A 23782-nucleotide genomic window follows, 5' to 3' on the forward strand; every position below is an offset into this window, starting at 1 on the left:
CTGCGCCCATGCAATTGTACGAGGATCTGCCCCACAGTATCTTCTTCATTTCCTACTCAACATGTCATGCCTTAAAATTCCTGTAAAATGTCAACAAACGTCAGTCCATAAATTGTCTACGGGTGACATTTTAAAAGCCTCTACATGACATCAGTTTAGAGTTAATTATGAATGATGGCTCTGAATTTATTTACTTGTAATCTGGCGTGCACGGTGATATGTAATATGTGTATTGTAATTGGCATTTTGCAACGCATGTGTTTACATACTTATGTGAATGTATGTAGGGGGCAGGCGGGGCTTCAAAAAAATTTTTTTTTGGGGGGGGGGGGGTTTAGGTGCTCGGTTATAACCTATAACCTTTTTTACAATGTTTTTTATTAACCACTTAAAGAGCGCCCCACACAGGTACATGACTCAGTGCAGTGTGCTGCCGGGGGTTACCCGCTCCAGCTGTGATTGGACACAGCGGGAGCAATCAGCGGGTCTGGAGATGACTGCTGGCCACCCGCCATCGTTCACAGGAGAGGCAGAGCGGGGGTCTGCCTATATAAACAGATCCCGCAGCCGCAATGGCCGCCGGCCACCTGCGATCGTTCACAGGAGAGGCAGAACGGCCTAGGCAAACAAGGCAGACCACAGTTCTATTAACGAGGAAGATCTTGGATCTCTGTGTTCCTCCAGTCAGAGAATCCCCCCCCCCCACAGTTAGATAGCACTCCCTAGAAGCACACTTAACCCATTGATGTTAGTACAGTTACAGTGCATATTATTTAGCACTGATCACTGTATTACTGTCACTGGTCCCCAAAAAAGTGTCAAAAGTTTCAGTTAGATGTCCAATTTGTCCACTGCATTGTCGCAGTCCCGCAAAAAAAACACTGATCTCCGCCATTACTAGTAAAAAAATATATAAATAAAAAAAATTCAATAAAAATATCCCCTAGTTTGTAGACGCTATAATTTTTGCACAAACCAGTTAATATACGCTTTTGGGATTTTTTTAACAAAAAAATATGTAGCAAAATACATATTGGCCTAAACTGATGAAGAAATTCGATTTTTTTGAATTTTTTTTATTGGATATGTTTTAGAGCATAAAGTAAAAAATAGTGGGCTAGATCCAGAGAGAATTGCGTCGTCCAGAAATTTCCTAGCCGTGCTTTGCGCGAAATGACGTCGCAACGACGTCATTTTTTGAACTTAGACGTGAATTACGTCCAAGTAGCCCAAGGTGACTACCCGTTACAGGAAGGCGGCATGGAGCATGCCCAATGCCTCACCTCCCTCGTCCTTGTCTCCCTTTCCCCACCCTGGATGCTTAATACATGAATTCCATGATTGCTTGTGTACTGAATTCAATTTACCCAATAACACATATTGCAGGAAGCCACCGCTTTGTAATCATTGCAAGGCTTTGCCAACGTGGCCACCCAAGCCAGGTCCCTAGGCTGACCCCCTGCCACAGCGTGCCGCAGTATGGGTACAATGCTATGAGATGAGGAACATAAAGCGCACCTATCCTCCCACGAAAAAGGGCCACTTTCACCCACCACAGTCACCTACTTCCACTTCAGCCTGGCCACCATCACCACAAGGCTTCATGGGTGACAGAAAGGGTCTACAGGTACGGCATATGCATTAAGAAATATAAAAAAAAAAGGCACTGAGCATTTGAAACTACTGGGGCCCCCTTTTTGCATGGACCAATTTATGTAAAACGTAAACTAAGCCTTTAATGAGAGTCTGGGGAGTTGTTTACCAAACTTAACCCAGTCTATATGTACTATAGGCAGGTGGTGTGTTGTGCAGGTGGCAGGTGACAGCGTGGTAGTGAGGCAGCAATCCTGGTTAGCTGCCAGATGTAAACACAGTGATCATATGATTGCTGATTACTTCTAACCATAGGGTAACCTTGCTTACTTGTCCTCTGCACTGGATTCTGAGCGGCCATATTGGGGGAGCCTGTATCTCATTGGACACAAAACTCTCTTGAAATTTGGGCAGCCATCTCAGACATAGAGGGGCTATATAAAGCCCCTTCTGGGTTTTTTTAACACGCCTGTAGTGTGGGGAGTGCCTAGATAGGGACAAACACCCGCTGGTCAGGAAAAGCATTGGCTTAGCCTAAGGACAGGTTCCAGAAGAAGAGGCATAGCTCAAGGTAGGTCGACCTGGATTTTTGGAAAAGACCTATGTTGCCCAGCCTGCTATCTGAATTGCTTCATTTTTGATAGACCGTCCTGCTAGCACAGAATCCCTTCTGGAAGATCACATTTAGTAGCTATGGGGTACCTGTTTAAGGAAGTAATCCTCAAGTTTTCTGACCTGTGTCAGTCTTTGCATTATTATACAGTATTGTGACAGATGTTTTGAATCGCCTTATTGTCCATTGTTCAACTATGGGAAAGCAAATGCATTGTTGCAAATCCTGGCTATTCACTACTAAAAAAAGTAAAACAGATGTGCCCACTGTCTGTCCTTACTAAGGGTTAAAGATCCCAAGGCTTAGGTGGTACATAGTATAGTAACACACTTTTACAACAAAAAAATGTCCTTGAATCTGTCCCCTAATTGCACATTGCACCATGGGCTCTCAGATTAATAAGAGGAAGAAGGTGGCCACTGATGACAGAGCCAGAACATACAGTATTCATTGCTATTGCGGTGCATTTCAATATAAGTGTTCTTGTTTACCTATGTTGCAACCTCCAGCTTAGTGTGCTAAAGTTAGTTTTTGTACAGTGTAGATAGATTGTTCAAGCTTAGCTGGAAGCCAAAGCCAAGCCTGTGTGCTTTTTTTCTGGGTCAGGATTTGAGTGGCTAGGGGAGGAGAGAATGACACACAGGCAGCATCTCTGATACCCCCCCTACTTCTGGAAACTAGCAGAAGATTCCAGAAGAATGGGAGTGGAGGGAATGAGTTGCTGCCTGGAGTATTCTGAGGGCCCTGACCAATCCCCAAAAGATGGGTTGGCAGGAAGCAGGCCCCCTCAAATACTCAGGGTCAGCCCAGCTGGGGCAGGGGGATTCAGGTGGAAGATGAAGATGGAGTGTTAGGCTGTCGGAGGTATTTGTTCTGAGGTGGGGGGGGGTTGAACTCAGGCCTGGGCTTGGGTGCGGAAGGGACTCCTCTTGAAGACACACATGGGGATCCTGACCAGGAGACACGGGAGCAAGGAGAGGACTGCAGGAGGACACTGTTGGACACATCTCCAGGGAGGAAGACAGCCAGGTGGGCTGGTGAGCGCACAGTCAGAGGACTGAGAGCATTGCCTGAAGGGAGTGCAAGCAGTCTGCTATAGATGTAGAGTCAGTCTGAGAGAACTGTGGAGTTTTAGCCAAGAGGGCTAGTGAAAGGGGCAGCTGCAGCTAGGTGGGCTGGTAGTGCCTGAAGAGGTGGTACTGGGACCAGTAGCCACAGAAATAGGACAGCTAATCACTGAGACTTATTTTCTGCTACACTACCAAAGGGGCCCACGGTCCCTGCCTGCAAAGAACACTTGCTTTTGGGTCCAACTGAGTCTGTGTTGGATTATCTGTACAGTGCTAGCTGGTCCTGGGAGTTATAATTCTACAAGCAAGATTGTGCTGGAGGTGTAAGGAGAAGTGTATATACTATGGGCTGGATTCTCGTAGAGCGGCGCATCTTTCTGCCGGCGTAGCGCATCCCATTTGCACTACGCCGACGTAAGATAGTGAGGCAAGTACTGTATTCACAAAGCACTTGCCTCCTAAGTTATGTCGGCGTAGCGCAAATGGCCCGGCGTAACCCCGCCTAATTCAAAATAGGCAGGTAGGGGGCGTGTTGTATGGTAAGGAATTCACGATTCATTACCATACATGTAAATGAAGCGCCGATCGTACGGCGCATGCGCGCGCATGCTCAGTATCACGTCGCAAATACTCATTGCTTTCGACGTGAACGTAACCTACGTCCAGCCCCATTCTGAATCGGCGTAAACGACGTGAAATTCGATGGCTGTCCGACGTCCATACTTAACATTGGCTGCGCCATCTTTTTGGTGGTTTATCTTTTATTATATGTAACTGGCGTATCTTACATGCGACGGGCGAGCATATGTTCGTGAATGGACGTATCTACGTCATTTACATATTCTCGGCATAAATCGACGTACACGCCCCTAGCGGCCAGCGTAAATATGCAACTTAGATACGACGGCGTAGGAGACTTACGCCGGTCGTATCTTAGCAACATTTAAGCGTATCTCAATTTGAGCATACCGCTTAAAGATACGACGGCACGGATTCTGACTTACGACGGCATATCTACTGATACGCCGTCGTAAGTCTTTATGAATCTAGCCCTATGTGTACATAGTTCCTGTCCCTGTGGCTGGGTTCACACCTAATATGGATGCAACTCACAGCAGGGGTCCGGTGCGTCCCTGTTTCCTGTTTCAGGGATGAATCAGGCCCGGATTTTTGCTTAAATTCAGACCTGAAACGGAGCCAAAGACGCACAGGACCCTTGTGCAATGAGCTCCGCGGCAGCCCTGTGTGCGTGAACTGGCTCACAGACTCCTGTCATGCGAATTGGATACGTATGAAACCAGCCTCAAGTATTCTTTCTGTGCTGATGAAGTGGGCATCCCATAATACCCTATCCAAGTTCCATTCCCCTAATAAAATACAAAAACAATGCTGCAAGGACTGATTCCTTACTCTAGCATGTGTGGAACATTCACGTGCCTGGCTCCTGGGGGGGGGGGGGGGGGGCGGGGTGTCGCTACACCTATATATTTTCGAACAGTGTCTGTCACTTTAAAAAAGTAAAGGGGGAGGTCCACTTTAAAGGAATGAAAATCTGTACACTGCACCCCACACAGAACAATCTGTTGAGCATTTAAGAGAAGATCGGGTTATCAGACGTTTAACAAACAGGTGTAGCATCTGAAAATGGCCTGTGTCAATAATAACAGAACTGGAGTTAGTACGATCACAAAGATTGTGTAGTTCCTCCCAAGACAAACAGACCTCAGAAAGGAATCGAAGTTCACGTGTTTGCTTACGAAATAGCTGAATGTTTATTTTATACCGGGCTGTGTGGACACTTCCATGCAGAGGCCATACGTGATCTTACTTAGGCGGAACCCCTTACGCGGCACTAACAAGGGATTTTACACCTTTCAGTGAAGGTAACACATGCTTTCTGTTTCTCTATATACATGGCTGTCAGCTGTCACTCACACTGTACAGGCTGGATTCTTCATGGTGTAAGTGACCCAGACCGTTCACTGTGACTCCAGGGGTCTCCAAACTACGGCCTGCGGGGGATTTTATCTGGTCCACATCTGATGTGCACAGGCTTTGTTCTGAGGAGGACCCCGATGTAAGGTAGGAATCTGATGTGGATTGTGATAAAAGGAGGACCCCGATGTAAGGTAGGAATCTGATGTGGATTGTGATAAAAGGAGGACCCCGATGTAAGGTAGGAATCTGATGTGGACTGTGATAAAAAGAGGACCCCCATGTAAGGTGGGAATTTGAAGTAGACTGTGATAAAATGAAGACCCCAATGTAAGGTGGGAAACGGATATGGACTGAAGGAGGACTCTAATGTAAGGGGAAATCTGATGGAGACCCTGATGTAAGGTAGGAATCTGACGTGGATTGTGATAAAATGAGGACCTCGATGTAAGGTGGGAATTTGATGTGGACTGTGATAAAAGGAGGACCCCGATGTTAGGTAGGAATCTGATGTGGACTGTGATAAAAACAGGGCCCTGATGTAAGGTAGGAATCTGATGTGGACTCTGATAAAAAGAGGACCCCGATGTTAGGTAGGAATCTGATGTGGACTGTGATAAAAACAGGGCCCTGATGTAAGGTAGGAATCTGATGTGGACTCTGATAAAAAGAGGACCCAGATGTTAGGTAGGAATCTGATGTGGACTGTGATAAAAAGAGGACCCCGATGTAAGGTAGGAATCTGATGTGGACTGTGATAAAAAGAGGACCCCGATGTTAGGTAGGAATCTGATGTGGACTGTGATAAAAGGAGGACCCCGATGTTAGGTAGGAATCTGATGTGGACTGTGATAAAATGAGGACCCCGATGTTAGGTAGGAATCTGATGTGGACTGTGATAAAAGGAGGACCCCGATGTTAGGTAGGAATCTGATGTGGACTGTGATAAAAGGAGGACCCCGATGTTAGGTAGGAATCTGATGTGGACTGTGATAAAAGGAGGACCCCGATGTAAGGTAGGAATCTGATGTGGACTGTGATAAAAAGAGGACCCCCATGTAAGGTGGGAATTTGAAGTAGACTGTGATAAAAGGAAGACCACAATGTAAGGTGGGAAACGGATATGGACTAAAGGAGGACTCTAATGTAAGGGGAAATCCGATGGGGACCCTGATGTAAGGTAGGAATCTGATGTGGATTGTGATAAAAGGAGGACCCTGATGTTAGGTAGGAATCTGATGTGGACTGTGATAAAATGAGGACCCCGATGTTAGGTAGGAATCTGATGTGGACTGTGATAAAATGAGGACCCCGATGTTAGGTAGGAATCTGATGTGGATTGTGATAAAAGGAGGACCCCTATGTTAGGTAGGAATCTGATGTGGACTGTGATAAAATGAGGACCCCGATGTTAGGTAGGAATCTGATGTGGACTGTGATAAAAAGAGGACCCCGATGTAAGGTGGGAATCTGATGTGGACTGTGATAAAAAGAGGACCCCGATGTAAGGTAGGAATCTGATGTGGACTGTGATAAAAAGAGGACCCCGATGTAAGGTGGGAATCTGATGTGGACTGTGATAAAAAGAGGACCCCGATGTAAGGTAGGAATCTGATGTGGACTGTGATAAAAAGAGGACCCCGATGTTAGGCAGGAATCTGATGTGGACTGTGATAAAAAGGTGACCCCGATGTAAGGTGGAAATTTGAAGTAGACTGTGATAAAAGAAGAACCCCAATGTAAGGTGGGAAACGGATATGGACTGAAGGAGAACTCTGATGTAAGGGGAAATCAGATGGGGACCCTGATGTAAGGTAGGAATCTGAAGTAGACTGTGAAAAAAGGAGGACCCCAATGTAAGGTGGGAATTTGAAGTAGACTGTGATAAAAGGAGGACCCCAATATAAGATGGGAATCTGAAGTAGACTGTGGTAAAAGAAGGACCCCAATGTAAATTGGGAATTTGATGTGGACTCTGACATAAGAAGGACTCTGATGTAAGAGGGATTCTGATGGGGACCCTGATATAAGCGGTAAATCAGCCGTGACATAAGGAGGATGCTGATGGGGACTCTTGTAAGGCGAGGGACTCTGATTTGCACACTAATGTAAAGGGGACTCTGATGGGAACCCTGATATAAGGAGAGGACTCTGATGTAGACTCTGATAGAAGGAGAACCCTGGTGTAAGGGGGGACTCTGCCATGGACTTTGACTTAAGGAGGGTTATGATGTAGGAAAAATTCTGATATTGATTCTTATGTAAGGTGGGACTCTGATGTAAAGGGGCTCTGATGGGGTCCCTGATATAAGGGGGGGGGGGACTCTGCTGTAAAGGGAACTCTGATGGGGACCCTGATGTAAGGTAGGAATCTAAAGTGGACCCTGATAAAAGACCAATCCTGTCGTAAGGGGGCTCTTCTGTGGTCTTTTACTTAAGAAGGGCTCTGATGGGGTCCTGGATATAAGGGGGGACTCTGATAAAAGGTGGTTTAAGGGGGACTCTGCTGTGGACCTTGACTTAAAGGGTTTGTAAAGGATTTTTTTTTAATCTTAATAGCTTCCTTTACCTTAATGCAGTGCTGTTTTCATGTCCTCATTGTTCGTTTTTGCTCTCAAGTTTCTGTAATTCTTCTGTGATCTCCACACTTCCTGGTTGTCTGTTTCCTGATAACCACAGTGCTGTGAGCTTTCTCTCTGTGGCGGCAGGCAAGTCGGCTCTGCTGGGCGAGATCACGTAGCTATATGTCATCTCGCCGAGCAGCCAATAGGGGCGCGCGCGCGCCACCGTTACAGATCGAGAACCCGGGAGCTGTGTGTGTAAACACACAGCTCCCGGTCCTGTCAGGGGGAGAAATGCCTGACCGTCTGTTCATACAATGTATGAACAGCGATCAGTCATTTCCCCTAGTGATGCCACCCCCCTACAGTTAGAACACACCCATGGAACATACTTAACCCCTTCCTCGCCCCCTATTGTTAATCCCTTCCCTGCCAGTAGCATTTTTATAGTAATCAATGCATTTTTATAGCACTGATCGCTATAAAAATGACAATGGTCCCAAAAATGTGTCAAAGGTGTCTGAAGTGTCCGCCATAATGTCGCAGTACTGATAAAAATCGCTGATCACCGCCATTACTAGTAAAACAAAAATATTAATAAAAATGCCATAAAACTATCCCCTATTTTGTAGACGCTATAACTTTTGCGCAAACCAATCAATAAACGCGTATTGCGATTTTTTTTTTACGAAAAATATGTAGAAGAATACGTATCGGCCTAAACTGAGGAAAAAAATCGTTTTTTTATATATTTTTGGGGGATATTCGTTTTTTTCAAAATTGTCGCTCTATTTTTGTTAATAGCGCAAAAACTAAAAACCGCAGAGGTGATCAAATACTACCAAAAGAAAGCTCTATTTGTGGGGAAAAAATACGCCAATTTTGTTTGGGAGCCGCGTCGCACGACCGTGTAATTGTCAGTTAAAGCGACGCAGTGCCGAATCGAAAAAAGTGGCCTGGTCTTTGACCAGCAATATGGTCCGGGGGGTGAAGTGGTTAAATACCTCATGCCTGGACCACTACTTATTAAACTCATGCTTTTGTTTATTTATTTCCTTAGTGAATTGACTGTAACACTGTTTTATGGCTTATTTACCTCATGTTTTTGGTTTGTGAGGTAAATAACTCATGAGGTGATTGTGAATTGATTGTGAATTGAAATTTTCAGCATTTCATGAGATAATTTGAGAAAATGTGTCAGGTAGGATGCCTATGTGTCCCGCATTACCTGGGACTGTCCCACAATTGGCATGTCTGTCCTGGGTCCTGGGCACCTGGCAATGAAGGTGACACAGAGAAGTGAGGGAATGGTAGTGAAGGTGACACAGGGAACTGAGGGAATAGTAATGAAGGTGACACAAGAAACTGGAGGACAGTAATAAATGTGACACAGAGAAGTGAGGGTATGGTAATGACGCTGTCACCGGTGACCGCTCGCCACTGGAAGGGCTTCGTTCTAAGGTAAGTTTCAGGTAAGCTTTAACCTGGAGTTAAACGTAATATGCAAAGATCAGCTTATTATGCCTTTAAATGTCAACTAATGGTTCAATAGCATGTATTTATGTGAATTTAATTTGTCCTCGTGCGCTCAACCTCAAGGGATCAAATGCCAAATGTGCTAATCGGTATCTGAAACTCTCATGTACGTCAAAGCATAAAATAAACACAACTGCCTTAATCTGCTGATCTGAATCAGCACAGAGAGAATGTAATCATTTTATTTCTCCAGTTGTAACGTTTGTGCATCATTGTATTTCAGTCAAAGCCGCCATCAGGAATTATGGGGCCCCTTACACAGCTTCAGGCATTGGCCGCGTACACACGATTGGAAATTCCGACAAGAAAACCGTGGATTTTTTTCCGACCGAATTTTGGCTCAAACTTGTGTTGCATACACACGGTCACACCAAATTCCGACCGTCAAGAACGCGGTGACGTACAACACCACGACGAGCCGAGAAAAATGAAGTTCAATGCTTTTAGAAAATTGACTTCCAGCTCAGGCCGCGTACACACGATCAGTCCATCCGATGAGAACGGTCCGAAGGACCGTTCTCATCGGTTAACCGATGAACCTGACTGATGGTCCGTCGCGCCTACACACCATCGGTTAAAAAAACGATCGTGTCAGAACACGGTGATGTAAAACACAACGACGTGCTGAAAAAAACGAAGTTCAATGCTTTCAAGCATGCGGTTAGGCGTCCATCGGTTCAATTTTAAAGCAAGTTCAAATTTTTTTGACCGAAGGATAACTGACCGATGGGGCCCACACACGATCGGTTTGGACCGATGAAAACGGTCCTTCAGTCCGTTTTCATCGGTTTTGACCAATCGTGTGTACGCGGCCTTAGACTATAGCTGGGACCTTGATGACCTCCACGCTGGGACCTTGATGACCTCCATGTGCTCTCCAGTCACCTACTGGACACACTTCTCCATGGAATGGCTGGATTTCTATAAAGCAGGCGTCCGTATTGGGACGCCTGCTTTACACGCATATAAACTTTAATGGCATCTTAGTCTTAGTCCGTAGGATTCAATATTGAGTTGGCCCATCCTTTGCAGCTATAACAGCTTTGACTCTTCTGGAAAGGCTGTCTACAAGGTTTAGGAGTGTCTATGGGAATGTTTGATCATTCTGCCATTAAAGTTCATGTGCGTATAAAGGCAAGCGTCCCAATACTTTTTGTAATACAGTGGAACCTCGGATTATGAGCATAATCCGTTCCAGGAGAATGCAGTGTAATCCAAGGTATTTGCATATCAAAAGCGAGTTTCTCCATTGAAATCAATGGAAGCGAAAATAATTTATTGACTTCAATGGCATGCAATACCGCATGTGGCCAGAGGCGGGGGGCGGAGATCCTCGGAAATAGCCGGAAAGGGTAGAGGAAAGCTTGGCAATGTAGTATTTCCGAGTCTTTCCGAGCATTTCCAAACGGCTCAGAACGCTCTGCTCCGCTCGGCTCTGACGCCCCCCCCCCCCTCAGGCCAAACACGGTACTGCACACCACTTTGGTCTGAATCCTGCTCGTTTTGCGAGACAAGACTCGCAAACCGAGTTAGGATTTTTCAAACTACAGTGCTCGTATTGCGAAACGCTAGTTAACCGCGTTACTCGCAATCCGAGGTTCCACTGTATAGTGTATGTTAGAAACTCAGCTTGTATACTGGTTGGCTTTACTCATAAATTAGTGTTTATATCCTGTATTTCTGTAGTGTGTTTTTGTGTATATATAGCAGCTACTAAAGACTATCCTTCATTAACAGGGTTTTCTGAATTTCAGCACCAAGGACACATCAAGATGTCACTGAAAGAGAATTCCCTGCTACCGGATCATAAGGAGACACTGAGACAGCTCAATGAAAGGTTGGCTGACTTTATGCAACACTGTCGTCATCTGGAACAGTCCAACAATGCACTGGAAATGAAAATAGAGGAGAAGATGAAAAAAATTGATCCACAGGTTGCTCACTGGAAAGAAAAAGAACAAGAGAGTGAAGAACTTCTCCATTCAGTAAGAGCGCTATGTTTGTTTTGTAGAGTATAAGGTCTAAAACATGGGCCAGAGGCATGGAATGACAGGCTTCTGGTGCAGCGGAATCACAAGATCTTCTCATGTATATGACCAGGTACACATAGATCTGGTCAATAGATGGTGAAAAGGGTCCAATGTGAAGACTATTAGCTAGATTCAGAAAGACTTAGGCTGGCGTATCAGTAGATACGCCAGCCTAAGTCTGAATTTGCGCCGGCGCTAATTTAAGCGTATTCTGGTAACCAGATACGCTTAAATTAGGCTCTGATACGAGCGGCGTAAGTGTCTTACACCGTCGTATCCTAAAGTGTAATTTTTAGGCTGACCTTTAGGTGGCGCTTCCATTTCGGTCAGCGTAGAATATGTAAATCACTAGATACGCCTATTCACGAATGTACGCCCGGCCGACGCAGTACAGATACGCCGTTTCCGTAAGAGATAGGCCGCCTAAAGATAGGCATCCCCCTAGGTGGCGTAGCCAATGTTAAAGTATGGCGGCCGTTCCCGCTTCGAAATTCGAAAAATTTACGTTGTTTACGTAAGTCGTCCGTGAATAGGGATTTACGTCATTTACGTCCACGTCGAAATCAATAGGACCGTGCGGCGTACTTAGCCGCAATGCACACTGGAAAATGTAGGCGGACGGCGCATGCGCCGTTCCAAAAAAACGTCAAAAACGTCAGGTCAAGCCCCATTAACATAAGACACGCCCCCTCAGCTCAATTTGAATTAGGCGCCATTACGCCCGCCCGTTTTACGCTACGCTGCCGTAACTTAGCAGGCAAGTACTTTGAGAATCATGTACTTGCCTCGCTAACTTATGGCGGCGTAGTGTAAACAAGCTACGCTACACCACCGCAAAGTTAGGACAACCTGTGTGAATCTAGCTATAAGGCAATTAAAAGGTTTTGCATACATTTTCTTTATAATTTTTTAAAATATATGATATATTTTTTTGGGGATTTTTATAGGCAGCCAGCAAGTGCAGTTGTCTTCACACTTCATGATTTTCAGACTCTCCTCATCCTACTTGTTAAAAAATGGATGTTTGCAAAGCTCAGTAGCTCAAGCCTAAATTTACAGTGTCTTGAAAATTAATTCATACCCCTTGAATTTTTTAAAATGTTGTCATTTTAACCAAAAACTTAAATGAATTTTATTGGAATTTTATGTGATAGACCAATACAAAGTGGCACATTATTGTGCAGTGAAAGGGAAATAAATGTTTTTTTATTTTTTTTTTACAAATAAATATCTGAAAAGTGTGGCGTGCATTTGTATTCAGCCCCCTTTACTCTGATACTCCTAACTAAAATCTAGTGGAACCAATTGCCTTCAGAAGTCACCTAATTAGTAAATAGAATCCTCCTGTGTGTAATGTAATCTCAGTATAAATACAGTTGTTCTGTGAAGCCCTCGGAGGTTTGTTAGAGAACCTTAGTGAACAAACAGCATCATGAAGGCCAAGGATCACACCAGACAGGTCAGGAATAAAGTTGTAGAGAAGTTCAAAGCAGGGTTAGGTTATAAAAAAAATATCCCAAGCTTTGAACATCTCACGGAGCTCTGTTCAATCCAACAACCAAAATTGGAAAGAGTATGGCACAACTGAAAACCTACCAAGACATGGTCGTCCACCTAAACTGACAGGCCGGGCAAGGAGAGCATTAATCAGAGAAGCAGCCAAGAGATCTGTCTACAGGACAACTTATTAGTCGTTCATTCCAAAAAATCTGGCCATTTTAGATATGGTGGCAAGAAGAAAGCCATTGTTGAAAGAAAGCCATAAGAAACCCTGTTTGCAATTTGCGAGAAGCCATGCGGGGGACACAGCAAACATGTGGAAGAAGGTGCTCTGGTCAGATGGGCCAAAATTGAACTTTTTGGTCTAAAAAAAAACGGTACGTGTGGCAGAAAACTAACACACCATCCCCACCGTGAAACATGGTGGTGGCAGCATCATGTTGTGGGGATGCTTTTCTTCAGCAGGGACAGGGAAGCTGGTCAGAGAATTTTTTTTTATACTTTTTTTGCATTTATGGCAATAACTTGCATATAACCCTTTCAAATTAGAGCTTTTGATATTTCATGTTCGTATCCCATAGACTTTTACGGTGTTCGCATGTTCGCACAAATTGTTTTTGTCCGTTCGCATGTTCTGGTGCGAACCGAACCCGGGGGGGGGGGGGGGGATTCAGCTCATCCCTACTATAGACATACCCAAAAAGATTTGCAGCTGTAGTTGCAGTGAAAGGTGGTTCTACAAAGTATTGACTCAGGGGGGGGGCTGAATACAAATACACACCACACTTTTCACATATTTATTTGTAAAAATGAAAAACATTTATAATTTTTCCTCCGCTTCACAATTATGTGCCACTTTGTGTTGGTCTACCATATAAAATGCCAATATAATACATTTATGTTTTTGGTTGTAACATGACAAAATGTGGAAAATTTCAAGGGGTGTGAATACTTTTTCAAGGCACTGTACACATAGGGGAAATTGAGGTTAAATTAAAAAGAGCAGGCCTCAGGTTTAACACAGGCAGGGTTAGAACAGTTAACTACTTACTCATCTACTCATCTACAGCCGATTACTCAACTAGTGACTGGCCAGTGAAGAATTTAGCTAATGTCTTGCTTGGTGTTGGGGCCCTTTACCTCTTGCTGGAGCGCTCACTCTCTCAACCAGTGGATCCGCCTGTCATCTGATCCCGCTAAGGAGGCGGGTGACAGGACATGGCTCTATGGGTGGTCAGATGGAAACAGACCGCCTGTGTATTTACATCTGATTTTCATACGATTCGCCAGACGGATGGGGAATAAGTCCCCCATCCACCGGTTTTACGTAGATAGGACCAGATGTCGGCGGGTGTAAACGAACACATATCCATTTACCAGTGGCGGTTCGTCCATAGAGTCTAATAACATACATTCATGCATTGCATGAATGTATGTTATTGTTGCCAGCTGCCGCTGGTCTATTCAGAGATGGCCGTAACGCCGGCCACCTGAATAACGACACCTGGTTGGCTTTGCGGAAGTGCCTATCAGAGCCAGCGGCTCTGATAGGCTTTCCGAGTACAGCCCTCGGCTCCCGGATGTCTTATCCTCGGAACGTACGGGGGGTGCGTTCCTTGAATAAGACTGACGGCCGTCTCAGCCAATCAGGTTCCCCGATTCTGGCTATCGGTAACCTGATTGGCTGAAGCGTCACCAAGGCGGGAGAAGACATCGAGGGACGTGGAAGGAGTAAGGTAAGTGCATTTTACAGGGAACAGCGGCGACAATGGGCACAGAGGCGACAAAGGGCACAGTGGCATCACTGGGCACAGTGGTGACAAAGGGCACAGTGGCATCAATGGGCACAGTGGTGACAACGGGCACAGTGGTGACAATTAAAGGGCACAGTGACATGCACAGTGGCAACAATTAAAGAACACAGTGGTGACAATTGGCACAGTGGCGACAATTGGCACAGTGGCGACAGTTGAGGGGCACAGTGGCTGCGTTTGATGGCATGGCACAGTGGTGACAATTGATGGCACAGTGGCTGCGTTTGATGGCATGGCACAGTGGTGACAATTGATGGCACAGTGTCTGCGTTTGATGGCATGGCACAGTGGCTGCATTTGATGGGCACAGTGAGGCTGCCGCCACTGCTGTTTACATATGCTGCTCCATAAAGCGCCAAGGATGGTCCTAATGGGTCCATCAAAAAACTGACAGGCGGACCCGATTGGTCCGCCTGTGTGAAAGGGACCTAAGTGTTCCTAAAGCAGCTGAACACAGAACTTCTGATAATGGTGACCATTATGCAACATGGACTGGATGATCCAGACATTACATTGGTCTTGATGATGTCAGGGGCATCCGACCACCAGGTCATAGGGGAGAAGACGCTGCAGGGACAGGTCTTGTAGCACAAAGGAGCCTACGATAGTGGAGGATAAGATTAGTAAAACTTCTCCCATTTCTCTAGATAGGCATATTTAACTTTTACTGTGCATGGGGTAGCCTCAAGCTTTCAAGTAAAACTCCTAGCAGGAGTGGGAAGGGCTGAGGGTGGGAGCTTTGGTTTAGAAGATCTCAGTGCTTCTCCCTAAAAGATAAGACTCTAGCGACTGATTCAGCAAACAAACATCTTTAAATAACTTATAAAAACAGTCTTGGGTGGACCAATCCTTTAATTGAGCAAGAATACCAAATACAGCTTTGAGTACATACAAAGAATGTCACACCTTGGAGCTGAAATCATTAAGTGTCTCTGTTAATAATTAGTAGGCAATTCCTTAATGATTTTCTGCTCTTCTAATCCTCCTGTCAGACAAAGCGCATCAAATAATAGGCATTGCCAAATTTCATATCATAAGAAATGGAGGATTATTACACAACTTGCAGTGGAGGAGTCAGCCCATTCAGTAATTACGCCCTAGATTGCTATGACACTTTTTATATGGACGTTTTGAAATGTAATTATATATTAGAGGTACTTAAATGTATCTGGTTGTAAGTAATGAAATTACATTTTAAATGTATAAATAAGGCAGTGATAAAAAAAAAAAAAATACAAATAAGCAATAAATAAGGCCACTCTTATACAGAGTTGCCCATCCAAGACCTTCATGTCTTCTTTTATGCCTTGATTATGGCATGCCTACATTTGCCTCAATGATAAATGGTGGGCAATGCATATATGCAAATTAGTAGAGTAGGAATACAGTTTTATGAGATTCATCGAGATGAATGGAATCCCACATACAGTCAATGGTAGCTCTCAGTCAGTTCAGAGATGCAGGTACAGTAAAACCTTGGTTTGAGAGTAACTTGGTTTGAGAGCGTTTTGAAAGACAAGCAAAATGTTTTCAAAAATGTTGCCTTGATATACAAGCGATGTCTTGATATCAGAGTAGCGTCATGTCACAACTGAGTATAAAAAACAAGAGAGGAGCCTCTCATGCCGCGTACACACGATCGGTCAAATCGATGAGAACGGTCTGATGGACCGTTTTCATCGGACCAAACCGATCGTGTGTAGGCCCCATCGGTTATTTATCCATAGGTTAAAAAAAATTCAATCTTGTTTTAAACTTAACCGATGGATACCTAACCGATAGAAAAAAAATGATCGTTTGTAGGCACGTTCATCGGTTAAAAATCCACGCATTCTCATGCCCCGTACACACCATCACTTTATGTGATGAAAAAAAACAACATTTTCTGTGAAGTAAAAAATGACGTTTTTGAAACTTCAATTTTCAAAGACGAAGTTGCCTACACACCATCGTTTTCTCACAATGTTCTAGCAAAGCGAGGTTACGTTCCACCACGTTTTTCCATTGAAGCTTGCTTCATAAGTAAGAAAATATTGTGTTGCGCTGATAATCAAGTAAAAAATTGCATACATATATATATACACCATATACATAAATAAGAACCCCCTACACCTCAAATCAGGGAGGTATATGTGCAAAAGATAAACAAAAACCACTCAAAAACTATAATGTGAAAAAATTCAAATAGAACCAGCAAAAATAGTTCATGGAAAAAACACAGTTCAGTACATAGGCTAATAGGAGACAGGTGTGAGATCCACAGTCCTTTGGTGTGCAGCTGTCATTATAGCAAAAAAAAAAAAAAATAAATAAAAAAAATAAAAAAAAAAATAAAACCTTTTCCTTCTGGACTCCCCGATTAACACAGGATATAAGCCGCTCATAAGGAGAAAAGAAAGATATATGGTGCAAATAACGTAATAAAATGGGAAATGAACCCTGCAATACAATGATTGCACTCACGGAACCTCGATGGTACCTCGCTTCATAAGTAGCTTCTGGGCATGCGCGGGTGAAAAAACGTCGTTTTAAACGACGTTTTTTGCTACACACGGTCAATTTCTGTGAAGTAAAAGTTGACGTTTTGAAAAACGACACATAAAATTGAAGCATGCTTCAATTTTTTTTGGTCGTTTTTTAGAAGACATAAAACAACGTTTTCCCCCACACACGGTCAATTAAAGTGACGTTTTTAAAAACGTCATTTTTTTTTATCACATAAAGTGATGGTGTGTACGCGGCATTAGAATCAAGTCGACGCATGCTTGGAAGCATTGAACTTCATTTTTTTTCAGCACGTCGTTGTGTTTTACGTCACCGCGTTCTGACACGATCGTTTTTTTAACCGATGGTGTGTACGCACGACTGACCATCAGTCAGCTTCATCAGTTAACCGATGAAAACGGTCCATCAGACCGTTTTCATTGGATGGACCGATCGTGTGTACGAGGCTTAAGTGTAGCAATATGGTTACATTTAATGAAGGTACAACATTTAGCAACTTATTGCTACACTTAGAGGTGCCTCTCTTCTCTTTTATACCCTGTAAGAAAATGCTTTGATATACAAGTGCTTTGGATTACAAGCATGTTTCTGGAATGAATTATGTTTGCAAACCAAATTTTTACTGTATCTGAATATCCATATAAAGGTGTCCTGAGCAAGACCTTGTTTTTTAGGACAATATATAAACCGATCAGCCATACCATAAGATCACTGACAGTTAAAGTGAATATATCGGGGCGTGGCCAGGACAGGCATGTGAGAGGACGCGTCTCTCACAGCTCCCAGCGGTGATCCGGTAACGATCCTTCCCCGGCCAAAATATCGATCCGCAACCACCATATGCTGGCAGCTGACGACACCGGGATCACAGCGGTACCACCACCGGCACTCTGTACCAGGGGGATGACCCGCAAAGGACAAGGAGAGACCGCAGGGCCGGAGATCCAAGATGGCGCCGCCGCGCTGGCTGTGAAGGGGACGCCTCGTGGAGCGGAGAAATCGGGGCCCAAGCACAGTAAGCAGGGCAAGGCCTCGGGCAAAGACCCCCCTAAGGACATGCTCTATTATGCCCAAAAACTGTCGGGGGCTGGGGGACAGGAACAACCGTCCCGCTCTGGGGACGCACACCAGGCCGGGCCTGCTATGCAGGAAGACACTGCCCAGCTGCATTGGGGAGAGGAGGTGGATGGGGATCAGGCCGGCTCCATGCCAGATGGCGGCCAGGCCGATGCACCACAGGCCGCGACTGCAGTGCAGCCCACGCTGGCGGACATATTACAAGCTGTGAACAAATGCACGGCCTCTGTTGACACCATTAAGGAACAGTTTGGCCTGCTGCGGCAGGATATGCAAAAAATTCGTGAACGCACCACTGCGGTGGAAAGCAGGGTCAGTGAGGTGGAGGACCAGATGCACCCCATGGCCCAGGATACCAGGGCAGCTTTGCAGATGGCAAGGGAGGCTTATGACCGTGTAGAAGATATGGAGAACCGTCTCAGACGAAACAACGTCCGCATAGTGGGCCTACCGGAGAGGGTGGAGGGCAAGGACCCCACCACGTTTGTAGAGAACTGGCTATTGGAACTTTTTGGCAAAAAAACACTGTCACCGTTCTTTGCGGTGGAGCGGGCCCACAGAGTCCCTTCGCGCCCACCGCAACAGGGGGGCCCCCCCAGATCTATCCTGGCTAAACTGCTTCATTACCGTGACAGGGAGGCAGTGCTCCGCCAGGCCCGGGAAAGAGCCAACATTCAATATAATGGAGTGCGGGTGTCCTTCTATCCGGATTTCTCACAAGAGGTGCAGAGACGCAGGGCGAAATTCCTTGATGTGAAGCGACGGTTGCGAAACCTGCAACTTCCCTACGCAATGCTATACCCTGCGAAGCTCAGAGTGGTGGTTAGGGGCCAAGCCCAATTTTTTTAATCCGCTAAGGAGGCCATGTCGTGGCTGGACCGCAATGAACAATCCTTACAAAGGCGAGCGCAGGAGGAAGGAGAGTGAGCCCTGGGACTGGGGTGGGAGGTTTACTGTTTGCCTTTGGGCACCTATCCTGTACAAATGAGAGAAGGTCTGTGTTGATCCTGTTTAGGGGGGAGCCCCTACTTTTTCCCTGTTGATCTCCTTTTTCAGACTTTTATGCTCTATATAGGAAGATCCATTTCCGCAATTTTTTTGATTCTTTCTTCAACCTCTTGGCCGGGGGACATGATAAGTGGCAGCAAGATGTGAGGAGAGATGCTCTAAACAAAAAGTGTGCTATGCTGATGGTTAATGCGAACAGTGTCAGTCGACAAGTAATCGCAAAAAGAGTTGTATCCGCCCTGTTGGTGATACGTGGATATTTGGGGCCCGTTTGGTCCACAGGATACGTTAATTTCTATCACTTTTTCAGTTGCCATTCGTGGAAAGAGGTACATCGCACGAGACTTAGGCCTTTGGCCCACTTGCAAGGTAGTATACAGATGTGGACGGTCCTGGGGGTGGGTCTGCCTTCCCAGACATGGGACCAGAATGTGTATTTATGCTCACCAGTATATAGTTACATGATTTTAGTGGAGGACTCTCATGGCTAAAGTGCCTATTGTTTCATGGAACGTGAGGGGTATGCATTCACCACTAAAACGTACAATGTTGTTTATGTGCTTAAAGAAATATTTGCCAGGGGTGATTTGCTTTCAGGAGACTCACTTGACGGCGGAGACCGTGTGCTTCCTGAAATACAAATGGGTGGGTAAGGCGTATCACTCTACACACACCTCCTTTTCGAGGGGGGTGAGTGTACTGGTGCATAATGCAGTGGATTTTCAGGAGATTGCAAGTGTCATAGACCCAGAGGGCCGCTATGTATTTGTTCACTGTAAAATTGGTAACTTAATCTGTGTCATAGCATGCGTTTACATTCCCCCGCCCTTCACGGCAGTGGTGCTCCGGCTCCTCCTCTCTTTTTTGGACGGTAGGCCGGAGGCTCCGCTGCTCGTGTTGGGAGATTTCAATTGTTGCTTGGATCAGGTGGCGGATAGACATCCGGCCCCTAGACCCTCTGCCCTCGCTAGGAGTACTCCCCTGGCGCGGTTGTTGCAAGAGGTGGGCTGGGTGGACGTCTGGCGACACCGTAACCCGGGAGGCAGGCAGTTTACGTGTTTCTCAAAAACTCACGGCTGTCTGTCCAGGATTGATTTGGGGGTGGGAAATCTGAGCATGCTTCCGCTGATAGCGGACCTGTCACACAGGCCCCGCAGCGTGTCGGATCACTCAGCTCTAGTGATACAGCTCTTAGTGGCTCCGCAGGGGAACTTAGTTAAGGCACCATGGAAATTGAATGCGTTCTGGTTACAGCTCATACGTTCACATGGGGAGATATTGGAGGAGGTACAGGGGTATTTTGCAGCGGGTGCGGGGATGGACATGGAGGTGGAACATTGGGACGCCTTCAAGGCGCATTTTCGAGGCATACTTAGCAGGGAAGTAAACGGGGTTAAAAAGGCCTCAACAGCTTTATTGATTGAAGTAGAGAACAGGGTTCAGGACATGGAGAGGGCCTACGTGGCGGATCCTTCTGACTCGACCAGGGAAACCTGGCAGGCCGCTCAGTCGGCCTACCAGCAACTTCTCTCATCGTCTGCTGAGAAGAAACGTTTTTTTGCAAAGCAGGCGTTCTTTGAGGAGGGTGAGAAAACCGGCCGTATACTGGCCCGGATTGCGAACTCCCACCAACGATCGCCGGCTATAGGGGCCATAAGATCTAGTTCTGGAGGATTAGTTTCGCAACCAGAACAGGTTATGCAGGAACTGGCGGGTTTCTATGAGACCCTGTACAGCTCGGGCACGGCATACACACAGGGAGACCTAGAGCTATACCTAGCCCAACTGGCCTTCCCAGAACTGACTGCTGACCAGCGTATTCTGCTGGATAAGCCAATCACAGTGGAGGAACTGGTGGGGGCGGTCGGTGCGTTCCCTAACTGCAAGGCCCCGGGGGAAGATGGGCTGCCCATGGAGGTGTATAAACAGTACTCTGAAACATTACTCCCCCAATTACTGAAGGTCTTTAACAAGGCCAGGGAAAGGGGGAATTTACCCCCGTCTATGACTAAGGCTAACATAGTCCTGCTACTTAAGCCAGGCAAAGATCCTGTAGACCCAGGTGCGTACCGCCCCATTTCCTTATTGCAAAGTGACATTAAGATACTAGCCAAGGTGCTGGCCATGCGGCTGAATGGGGTGATAACTTCAATTGTGCATGGAGACCAGGCTGGCTTCATGCCCAATAAATCCACGGCGGTCAACCTTAGGAGGCTGTTCCTTAATATACAGGCACGGGCGGACAACATGGGCAGTAGGGCGCTACTGTCCTTAGACGCCACAAAGGCGTTTGATAGTATAGACTGGAACTACCTTTGGACGGTGTTGCAGAAATTCGGGTTTGGTCCGGTTTACATTTCCTGGGTGCGCTTGCTATACTGTCAGCCACAGGCGGCAATAAGGGCGTTTGGCTCCCTGTCAGGGAGTTTCGCACTGAGGAGGGGCACTCGACAGGGGTGCCCTCTGTCTCCCCTCCTCTTTGCTTTGGCTATTGAGCCGCTGGCCATTAGTATCAGAGCCAACCCCCGCATCACCGGTTTCTGCTATGGAGATGAGCAGGAAAAGGTGATGTTATATGCGGACGATACCCTCCTTTTGCTGGGGGATACGGACACCTCCCTTAGAGAGGCCATGGTAGCGATCACAGAGTTTGGCCGATTTTCCGGTTTACTTATTAACTGGTCAAAGTCGGCCTTGCTGTTGCTGGACGGTGACAACACGCAGGTAATTAATCCCTTGTGCCCTATTCCCATTACTCCCTCCTTTAAGTACCTAGGGGTGCAGATCACGGCTCAGCCACGGGACTTCATCCGTCTCAATATATCCCCCTTGTTATTGCGATTTAGGGACAAAGTTAAAACTTGGAAGGCCCTGTTGTTATCGGTTGCAGGCCGGGTGAATTTAGTTAAGATGATACTTATGCCACAGCTATTAAACTTCCTCCATAACACCCCCATGGTCATCCCCTTGAAAGTTTTCCACACGGTTAATAGCATCTTTCGAGGCCTCATCTGGAGAGACGGGGCTCCTAGGATTAAATTAGAGCACTTACAGAGACCTAAGGATAGCGGGGGATTGGCATTGCCAAACCCCTGGCTGTACTATTTGGCGGCCCAGATGCAGCAGCTGGTCGGTATGTTTCGGCCGGCGGTGCGGTCCTCGGCTCAGAAGCTCCTGGAGCACACCGTGGGCAGAAGTCCGATTCCTGACGCGTTGGAGGCACAGGCCTTTGCTAAACCACATAGGAAATACCCCACCTTTAATCTAACCCAGAAGGTATGGAATAAGGTCAAATATGTTCAGAATGCGGAAGGATTCACGAAATACAGTCCAATATGGCAGAATGACACCTACACTGAACTCGCCAAGCTGCAATCGGGGACTAGATGGAAAAGATATGGGGTCACACACCTCACACACATATTTCGTAATGGAGTGTTACGTACGTTCCCTGCGTTGCAAGAGGAGTTTGGCTTGCCGCAGTCAATGTACTTCTCCTATCTACAGCTGAGGCACGCAGTGGTGGTGCAGGGTCGCTCTTCCGAGTGGTGCCTGTCACCTACTCCTGCTTTTAATCTTCTGGGGGACGCTGAAACGTCGAAAGGCTTTATCTCCCAGTGCTATACCATTTTGTTGCAATATGTGATGAAGCAGCACCCCCTGAGGATAAGAGAGAGGTGGGAAGCGGATGCAGGAGAGTTGGATGGGGAACAGTGGGAGGAGATTTTTCAGGCGGTGGGCAAGTGCTCCCTGAATGTATCACAAAAGCTTACCCAGTTGTACATCCTGTTACGTACCTATTACACCCCACACAGACTTAGTAAGATGAACCCGCAACTTGACCCTACTTGTACACGCTGTAAGAGAGACCATGGAGATTTGATCCATATGTTATGGAGATGTCCCAAACTCCACACCTATTGGGCAGGAGTGGTGAGTACTATTAACTCAACATTTGGTGTGACTCTTCCGCAGGACCCGAGGGCATGTCTCTTGGGGGCTCTGGAGGAGTACGAATGGGAAGAGGCGGACAGGGAAGTGATTCACAGGGTGTTGTTCCAGGCGAGGAAACTCATCATGGTTCATTGGAGAGCTGAGGCCCCCCCGACCCGTGCTGAGTGGATCACCAACATTGGGACAACGATGAGGATGGAGAAACTGGTATACCAACACAGGGGCAATGCCCACAAGTTTGAGAAGTTATGGGCAAAGTGGTTGGATGTACCGGGCCTAGCCCCGGTGGACTTGGTGATGGATAGGTTGCTGGGTATTAATGTTGGGTGAGATCTGGATGGGAGCGGATGCCATGAGAGCAGTGTCCGGAGTGGTGGCGGGGGAGGGGATTCACCTCCAGAATGGGATTGCTATATCTGTACATGTTTGTGTGGCCTTGATCTTTTTCTCTATTTTATGTTTATGTCCCCGACGTGTCGAGGGGATTCTGTATGCCTTGTACCTCTGCAAAACAAATAAAACTTTTGTTGGATTAAAAAAAAAAAAGTGAATATATCATTAGAATGGCATCAAGTTGGTGGGATAT

At 46.1% G+C, this 23782-nt stretch overlaps 1 protein-coding gene across 1 annotated transcript in view; it reads left to right on the plus strand.

Moving 5' to 3' along the window:
- The window catches only part of KRT222 (keratin 222), a 111244-nt gene that overhangs the window by 3388 nt on the left and 84074 nt on the right, over window positions 1-23782 (plus strand). Inside the window, exon 2 of the mRNA XM_040331638.1 lies at window positions 11063-11293. Coding sequence (XP_040187572.1) covers window positions 11081-11293 — 213 coding nt within the window. The 5' untranslated portion in view covers window positions 11063-11080. The remainder of the gene's footprint in view (window positions 1-11062; window positions 11294-23782) is intronic.

The sequence above is a fragment of the Rana temporaria genome, chromosome 12, assembly GCF_905171775.1.
Source record: "Rana temporaria chromosome 12, aRanTem1.1, whole genome shotgun sequence".
Taxonomy (NCBI): domain Eukaryota; kingdom Metazoa; phylum Chordata; class Amphibia; order Anura; family Ranidae; genus Rana; species Rana temporaria.